Below are 9,667 nucleotides of genomic sequence, written 5' to 3'. Positions count from 1 at the left end.
TGAAGATGCTCACAACTTAACGTCTATTGGGATATTTCAAATCTGCACCAGCAGACGTAGGCGATGAATGTCAAAAAAACTAACTTCTGCATTAGCTTACAACTGCTAATGTCACTGCATTGCTAACTTCTGCATTAGCTTACAACTGCTAATGTCACTGCATTGCTAATTTGTGTATTAGCTTACAACTGCTAATGTTACTGCATTGCTAACTTGCTAACTTCTACATTAGTTTACATCTGCTAATGTCACTGCATTGCTAACCTGCTAACTTCTGCATTAGTTTACATCTGCTAATGTCACTGCATTGCTAACTTCTGCATTAGCTTACAACTGCTATTGTCACTGCATTGCTAACTTGTGCATTAGCTTACAACTGCTAATGTTACTGCATTGCTAACTTGTGCATTAGCTTACAACTGCTAATGTCACTGCATTGCTAACTTGTGCATTAGCTTACAACTGCTAATGTTACTGCATTGCTAACTTCTATATTAGCTTACAACTGCTAATGTCACTGCATTGCTAACTTGCTAACTTGTGCATTAGCTTACATCTGCTCCACCTCCATCTCGTCTCCACGGTAACAGGAGTGCAGCATGTTCCGCTGTTCCGGGTCCCAGAGGTGCTGCTGGAGGAAGTGGGCGGCCTCCTCAGCTCTCTTCAACAGCGTCTTGTCTCCCAGCACCGCTCCCGCACGCGCAAACGCAGACAGCATCAGGCCTGGGTAGAAATACAGACAGACAGCATCAGACCTGGGTAGAAATGACATCAGACCTGGGTAGAAATGACATCAGACCTGGGTAGAAATACAGACAGCATCAGACCTGGGTAGAAATGACATCAGACCTGGGTAGAAATACAGACAACATCAGACCTGGGTAGAAATACAGACAGCATCAGACCTGGGTAGAAATGACATCAGACCTGGGTAGAAATACAGACAGACAGCATCAGACCTGGGTAGAAATACAGACAGACAGCATCAGATCTGGGTAGAAATACAGACAGACAGCATCAGATCTGGGTAGAAATACAGACAGACAGCATCAGATCTGGGTAGAAATGACATCAGACCTGGGTAGAAATGACATCAGACCTGGGTAGAAATACAGACAGACAACATCAGATCCGGGTAGAATTACAGACAACATCAGATCCGGGTAGAAATGACATCAGATCCGGGTAGAAATGCAGACAGACAGCATCAGACCTGGGTAGAAATACAGACAGCATCAGACCTGGGTAGAAATGACATCAGATCCGGGTAGAAATACAGACAACATCAGACCTGGGTAGAAATGACATCAGACCTGGGTAGAAATACAGACACACAGCATCAGACCTGGGTAGAAATACAGACAGACAACATCAGACCTGGGTAGAAATGACATCAGACCTGGGTAGAAATACAGACAGACAACATCAGACCTGGGTAGAAATACAGACAGCATCAGATCCGGGTAGAAATACAGACAGACAGCATCAGGCCTGGGTAGAAATGCAGACAGACAGCATCAGATCCGGGTAGAAATGCAGACAGACAGCATCAGACCTGGGTAGAAATACAGACAGACAGCATCAGGCCTGGGTAGAAATGCAGACAGACAGCATCAGACCTGGGTAGAAATGCAGACAGCATCAGGCCTGGGTAGAAATGACATCATACCTGGGTAGAAATACAGACAGCATCAGACCTGGGGAGAAATGACATCAGAGCTGGGTAGAAATGACATCAGACCTGGGTAGAAATACAGACAGACAGCATCAGACCTGGGTAGAAATACAGACAGACAGCATCAGACCTGGGTAGAAATACAGACAGCATCAGACCTGGGTAGAAATACAGACACACAGCATCAGACCTGGGTAGAAATGACATCAGACCTGGGTAGAAATGACATCAGACCTGGGTAGAAATACAGACAGACAGCATCAGACCTGGGTAGAAATGACATCAGACCTGGGTAGAAATACAGACACACAGCATCAGACCTGGGTAGAAATACAGACAGACAGCATCAGACCTGGGTAGAAATACAGACAGACAGCATCAGACCTGGGTAGAAATACAGACAGACAGCATCAGACCTGGGTAGAAATGACATCAGACCTGGGTAGAAATACAGACAGCATCAGACCTGGGTAGAAATGACATCAGACCTGGGTAGAAATGACATCAGACCTGGGTAGAAATACAGACAGATGTTTTCATGTATGTTTTGTTTTGTATTTGTGTATTTATGTAAGATGTCAGACACCTTCATTTCCTTTGGGATTAGTAACAGTAGGCTACTCTACTTGGCTCTACTCTAAAACGAAGACTTTGGGGAAAAAAGACACTACATCCATCCAAAAGTGGTGTCCGGTTACAGTTATGCGCCTCCACTGGAGTTTAACATGAAAACGAGGCATAAAGACCTCAATGTAGTGCAGGCGTGGGGAACCTGGGGGGGGGCCTGTGCAGGCGTGGGGAACCTGGGGGGGGGCCTGTGCAGGCGTGGGGAACCTGTCTCGAGGCCTGTGCAGGCGTGGGGAACCTGTCTCGAGGCCTGTGCAGGCGTGGGGAACCTGTCTCGAGGCCTGTGCAGGCGTGGGGAACCTGTCTCGAGGCCTGTGCAGGCGTGGGGAACCTGTCTCGAGGCCTGTGCAGGCGTGGGGAACCTGTCTCGAGGCCTGTGCAGGCGTGGGGAACCTGTTCTCGAGGCCTGTGCAGGCGTGGGGAACCTGTCTCGAGGCCTGTGCAGGCGTGGGGAACCTGTCTCGAGGCCTGTGCAGGCGTGGGGAACCTGTCTCGAGGCCTGTGCAGGCGTGGGGAACCTGTCTCGAGGCCTGTGCAGGCGTGGGGAACCTGTCTCGAGGCCTGTGCAGGCGTGGGGAACCTGTCTCCAGGCCTGTAGTGCAGGCGTGGGGAACCTGTCTCGAGGCCTGTTTGCGGCCCTTGAGGTCGTTTTATCCGGCCCCCGATATGATTTTATGATGTCATGCAGCTTAATATTATACTACCCAGTGTTGTAATATTACACTACCCAGTGTTGTAATATTACACTACCCAGTGTTGTAATCCATCTGAGAGTCGGCCAGATGGGTAGGTATTGGATCACTACTGCATGTAACTAAACATCCCCTTCTATCTCCTCTGCTGACACAGCCCAGGCTTAATTGGGGCCGCTCAGAAACGGCATATTGACTATAAAAATGGCCATCCTTTCAAATTAGCGCTTTGGCACAGATCCATAGATGAGGAGGGGTGGGGGTGTGTGAGGGGGGCATCCTACTGTGTCCACAGCATTTTGAAGTCCAGGTGTGTGTGTGTGTGTGTGTGTGTGTGTGTGTGTGTGTGTGTGTGTGTGTGTTGTTGTCTTTGTACCCCATGGTTCTGAATGGGTGCACCCCCCCTCCGCCCCCCTCTACCCAGGTAATTGTGTGTGTGTGTGTGTGTGTGTGCATGCGTGCGACGTGTGTGTCTGTGTGTGTGCGCGTGTGTGTGTGTGTGTATCTGTGTCTGTGTGTGTGCGCGTGTGTGTGTGTGTGTGTGTGTGCTCCTACCATTACAATAGGCCAGCATTTTGGTGTCCAGGTGTGTGTGCGTGAGTGCTACGTGTGTGTGTGTGTGTGTGTGTGTGTGTGTGTGCTCCTACCGTTCCAAGGTGCTAGCATTTATGAGTCCAGGTATGTCTGTGCGTGCGTGCGACGTGTGTGTGTGTGTGTGTGTGTGTGTGTGTGTGTGTGTGTGTGTGCGTCTACCGTTCCAGGAGGCTAGCATTTTGGTGTCCAGGTGCGGTGGCGGCCGCGTTCTCCTGACGGCGGCCATCTTGTGTCGGCAGCTGGCGAGGATCTGGTGAACTTGCTCCACCTGCAGGCCGAAGTGGGCGGCGGTCAGCTCAGCGGAGTAGCGGACGATCAGCACGTTCTGGCCCAGCAGCTCCCCGTGGGGATCCTGCCATCACACACACACACACATGCGGGCACGCACGCACACGCACACGCGGGCACACACGCACACACACACACACACACACACACACACACAGACACATACACACACACACACACACACACACACACACACACATCGGATTGGTCCTTAAAGTGATACTGTCCCATTTTTGGAAATAAGCTTATTTTACACCCCTCATTGAGTTAGGTAATAGGGTTTTACCGTTCTCCTGTACTTTAAACCGTTCTCTGGGTATGGCAGAGCAAATTTCACCTCCATGCTAGCAGTTAACATTGAGTCCTATGAGACCAGCTGGCGGCTAACTGGTCTCATAGGACTCGATGTTAACTGCTAGCTTGGAGATAAAATTTGCACTGCCATAACTGGAAAGTACAGGAGAACGGTAAAACCCTACTATTTAACTCAAGGGGAGGTGTAAATAAGCGTATTTCCAAAAATGGGACAGTATCACTTTAAGTTCAGCGGTATCGTGCTGTGCCTCCCATACCCGAACCGATGCATTGATGAGGTGGACAGTGGCTGTGTGTGTGTATGTGTGTGTGTGTGTGTGTGTGTGTGTGTGTGTGTGTGTGTGTGTGTGTGTGTGTGTGTGTGTGTGTGTGTGTGTGTGTGTGTACCTGTTCCAGCTGCACATTGCCCTGCTCCTTGACTCCATAGTGGTGTGTGTGTGTGTGTGTGTGTGTGTGTGTGTGTGTGTGTGTGTGTGTGTGTGTGTGTGTGTACCTGTTCTGGCTGCACGTTGCCCTGTTCCTTGACTCCATAGTGGTGTGTGTGTGTGTGTGTGTGTGTGTGTGTGTGTGTGTGTGTGTGTGTGTGTGTGTGTGTGTACCTGTTCCAGCTGCACATTGCCCTGCTCCTTGACTCCATAGTGGTGTGTGTGTGTGTGTGTGTGTGTGTGTGTGTGTGTGTGTGTGTGTGTGTGTGTGTGTGTGTGTGTGTGTGTGTGTGTGTGCACCTGTTCTGGCTGCACGTTGCCCTGTTCCTTGACTCCATAGTGGTGTGTGTGTGTGTGTGTGTGTGTGTGTGTGTGTGTGTGTGTGTGTGTGTGTGTGTGTGTGTGTGTGTGTGTGTGTGTGTGTGTACCTGTTCTGGCTGCACGTTGCCCTGTTCCTTGACTCCATAGTGGTGCATGAAGATATCCGCTCTGGTGACTCCTCCCCCCGACGCCCCTTCTACGATCTCAGACAACAGCTCTCGGATCTCGGCCGCGGTCCAGACGCAGAACGCCCCCTCCCGCTTCTCACTCGACTCCCACGTCGGCAGCGAATCGGCATCTTCTGCACTGTAGAAGCCCCCAGACTGGAGAGAGAACCCCACGAGGAAAATACAGGGGTGATAGTGAAAAAAAAATCCTGAGCCTGAACTTTTTCCCCTGCTCTAACGACGACGACAAGATACCGCATAGTGACGTAACGTAGGCCTACTGTGACACATTATTCAAACATTTAATAGCCTGTGTATGACCATTATTCAAGCCTGATAGTACAAAGTAGAAGACAACCCTGAACCTGTAACACTTTCTGAGATAAGAATAACGCAATGGCTAATTATTATCAATGTTTTTATTTTTGCAAACTCTGTCAAGCCTGAAATCAGGCAAGAAAATCTCCTGAAAATATACCGTCATAATCCTCATCAATATTACATTACATTACATATACAATCCTCATCAATATTACATTACATATTACATTATTCATATTCAATGCAGTGCCAAACACAGAAAATAATATAGCTCAGCTGTCATGATCTACTGATGTCTACATCATAACCATACTGGCTTATATTAACATAATGCAACATAACGTCACATAACGTCACATAACATCACATAACGTCACATAACATAGCATAGCATAGCATAGCATAGCATAGCATAGCATAGCATAGCATAACATAACATAGCATAACATAACATAACATAACATAGCATAGCATAACATAACATAACATAACATAACATAACATAACATAACATATAGTATATCACGAAAGTGAATACACCCCTCACAGTTTTACAGATTTTTGAGTATATCTTTTCATAGGAAAGCATTACAGAAATTTCACTTTGACACAATGATTAGTGACCTTTTAACAACATATTTAACCGCTTAAATTTCTTGTTCACTCAGAAAAAAACAAAATACAGCCATTAATGTTTGAACACCCCAGATTAAAATCCGGTAGAGAAGGGGCTATGTTGGCTCGAATCGTCTCGAAATGAAACGAAATGAAAAAGGATGACAAGGGAGGTCATCAGTGTGCGTTTCAACCTTTCTTTGCATTGAACTTTTACATTTTGAGTCTGCATCTGGCTTAAATAGATTGGTGTGAGATTTGAATGCAATCCTATGGAGAATATCATGATCTGCTTCAGTAGTCACAGTGCATGTTGACATGCATGTTTCCATTAGGTGTATTTCAGATTGCCAATGTTGACAGCATTCATGCATCCCCAAACCGTGTCAGTCCCACTACCAGGCTTGGCTTTTGATAGGATACACCTTTTTTTGTAAAACTCACTTGTTTACCACCACACATGCTTGACACCATCTAAGCAAAAATGTTTTATCTTGGTCTCCTCAGATCACACGACATGGTTCCAGTGATCCATATCCTTGGTCTGTTCATCTCTCTTGAGACCAAGATAAACAAATTTGCTTTAGATGGTGTCAAGCATGTGTGGTGGTAAACAAGTGAGTTTTACAAAAAAGGTGTATCGTCTCATAAGCCAAGCAAGGTAGTGGGACTGACATGGTTTGGGGATGCATGAATGCTGTCAACATTGGCAATCTGAAATACACCTAAAAGAAACATACATGTCAACATGCACTGTGACTACTGAAGCAGATCATGATATTCTCCATAGGATTGCATTCAAATCTCACACCAATCTATTTAAGCCAGATGCAGACTCAAAATGTAAAAGTTCAATGCAAAGAAAGGTTGAAACGCACACTGATGACCTCCCTTGTCATCCTTTTTCATTTCGTTTCATTTCGGGACGATTCGAGCCAACATAGCCCCTTCTCTACCGGATTTTAATCTGGGGTGTACTCACTTTTGTGAGTACATGTTCAAACATTAATGGCTGTATTTTGCTTTTTTCTGAGTGAACAAGAAATTTAAGCGGTTAAATATATTGTTAAAAGGTCACTAATCATTGTGTCAAAGTGAAATTTCTGTAATGCTTTCCTATGAAAAGATATACTCAAAAATCTGCAAAACTGTGAGGGGTGTATTCACTTTCGTGATATACTGTAACATAGCATAGCATAGCATAGCATAGCATAGCATAACAGTGGTTTTAAAATTGGGGGCCGTGGACCCCTTGGTTGGAATGTGGTATATGGGGGGCCTTGTCATGGTAAAGTTTGGGGACCCCAGAACATAGCATACAATGTATGGCATGACAGAGTGGTAGCTTTGTGGTATTGGGCTTAAAAGTAGAGAGCAGAGAGAAAAAGCTATTCAACAAAGTTGATGAATTATTACAGCATATATATAGTAGTGAACCAAACAGATAAAACTGTGAACTCATTTTTTGTTTCTCTAAAGGTCAGTATCTACATTTTGCTAGAACAGCTTTGCTGTATCAAATAGACTTCATATTCCCTTGTGGTCAAGTACTATCCTATAAATCCCATTGGTTTCTGTTATGAAAACTTTTGTTCACTGATATTTCCCAAGTAACGGAAATATAAAGTGTGGAACTGATGTGTTTTATTTTGAGTACAACAGTAGAGATGCACCGGATCCTGATTTTTAGGATCCTGCCGGATACCGGATCCACTGCTTAAGATCCTGCCGGATCCGGAACCGGATACCGGATCCTACGAAAGGGTTGAAACACATAGCCTACTCGCACACGTGGGCCCTTTTTATCACGTTGGCTCAAACTATTTTGACTTAAAAACCTCGGCTACCGGATCCTGGATCCTGGAACCTGGAACCGGATCCGGATAGTCTGAAGAAACCCTATTATCCTGCCGGATCCGGAACCGGATCTTGGATCCTGTACATCTCTACACAATAGCGGAGTAATCTGGAGCATAGTGGAAAAACTCTTGGTCTAGTGACTTGGTCTAGTCCTGGGTCTTGTATGCTTGTCACAATCAGGGCTGCTGACAGCTCTGGCAGGGCCCTGACAGGACCCCAAACCCAATCAATACAATGTAATGAGGGTCCATTCTGGGCCCCCTCTCTCCCTGGGCCCGGGACAAGTGACCCCTTTGTCCCCCCTGTCTGCTTCTCAGGCCACAACAGGCACCAACCCCGGCCCACCTATTACAACCCCCCGCCCCTCAACCCTGGCCCACCAATCACAACCCCCGCCCCTCAACCCTGGCCCACCAATTACAACCCCCCCCCCCTCACCCCCGGCCCACCTATTACAACCCCCCGCCCCTCAACCCTGGCCCACCAATCACAACCCCCGCCCCTCAACCCTGGCCCACCAATTACAACCGCTCTTGTTTGAATCTTTGATGCTTTAGTAGGAGGGTGAACACAGCAGGATGCAGGGGCGACGCCAGAAATGTTGGGCCCCATGAAAGACTCAAATGTTGGGCCCCCTTAAGGGCCCCTATCAGTGCTGTCAGTGCTTGGGCCCAAAGGTGTAGGTTTGGCTTGGAAACTGGTGGGGACATTACAATGGCAAATTGTCCAAGTTAGCTATTTTTTTTACATTGTATTTGTGAAAAAGTGGTGGGGACAAGCTATGTTACTCTCAAAAGCGGTATGGACATGTCCCCACCATCCACACCTAAAATTACACCCATGCTTGGGCCTTTGGAATCGGTGATACCTTACCCCCCCTATACTTGCGACAGTGTGATGGAGTGTTCTGACTGTCACGCCAATGAGCCTGGTTAGAGCCCCGGTTTCCTACCCCAGAAAGTCCGGGTTCGAGTCTTGGCTGGGCAACTCTACTCCCCTTCGCCACAGGCACCCATGGAAGGATGTGTGCGGCTAGGGAAAGGGGTCGTTTGAGTGGTCACTGCACTGCCCAAGACAGTACAGGGGCATTGAACAATAACAACATCTGTTTCGTTCCCACCCAGAGACCTCAGCTATCTGAAAAGTAAGATTCCAGACTAAAATTTTAATGTTTTAGTCTAGCTCGCCAGGCTAGGAAAAGACGATACCCAAACATAAACAGCGCTCCCTTTGTGTTTCCGCAATCAAAGAACAACAGAAATGGGATTTTCAAAATGCCACATGAAGCGTACTACAACACCCCTGAGTGAGTTGTGATTTTCTAAATGAATGTTTCGGTTGGATTGGATTGGACTGAGAGTAAACACACAGTAAAATAAATAGCCATTCCGAGGCAGGCGCAGGCAAAATAATCATTAATTAGCCAAATAACGGACAGAAAAGCAGCAGTCAAACGCTCAGTGGAAACCACCGCATCACATGGCATGTCAGAACAGGGACTATTCTATGCTATTCTTTTGTACTATCTTGAGATATGAAATTCTCCTTGAATTTTTCCGATACTAGACAACATTTGACTGAATGTACCTAAGTACAGTCTGTTTTACCACAGCCTTGCTATTTCTCTGAAAACAAGCAGGTAGTACAAGCAGGCAGTTCTCTGAAAACAAGCAATTCATTTTCTAAATGCAAAAAAAAATCCAGACCAGCTCTGGTGCGCACATGTGCAGTAGCAGGTTTTCCTCGTGTGTAATTAATTCATAAATC

General features: G+C 46.6%; 1 protein-coding gene across 1 annotated transcript in view; it reads right to left on the bottom strand.

Moving 5' to 3' along the window:
- Positions 1-463: 463 nt before the first annotated feature.
- Positions 464-9,667, bottom strand: part of spata20 (spermatogenesis associated 20) — a 36,316-nt gene continuing 27,112 nt past the window's right edge. Inside the window, exons 10-12 of the mRNA XM_063193894.1 lie at positions 5,045-5,260; positions 3,748-3,940; positions 464-723 (exon numbers count right to left, since the gene is read on the bottom strand). Coding sequence (XP_063049964.1) covers positions 551-723; positions 3,748-3,940; positions 5,045-5,260 — 582 coding nt within the window. The 3' untranslated portion in view covers positions 464-550. The remainder of the gene's footprint in view (positions 724-3,747; positions 3,941-5,044; positions 5,261-9,667) is intronic.

This window comes from Engraulis encrasicolus, unplaced genomic scaffold (genome assembly GCF_034702125.1).
Source record: "Engraulis encrasicolus isolate BLACKSEA-1 unplaced genomic scaffold, IST_EnEncr_1.0 scaffold_63_np1212, whole genome shotgun sequence".
Taxonomy (NCBI): domain Eukaryota; kingdom Metazoa; phylum Chordata; class Actinopteri; order Clupeiformes; family Engraulidae; genus Engraulis; species Engraulis encrasicolus.
This window is presented reverse-complemented; position numbering and strand designations above follow the sequence as displayed.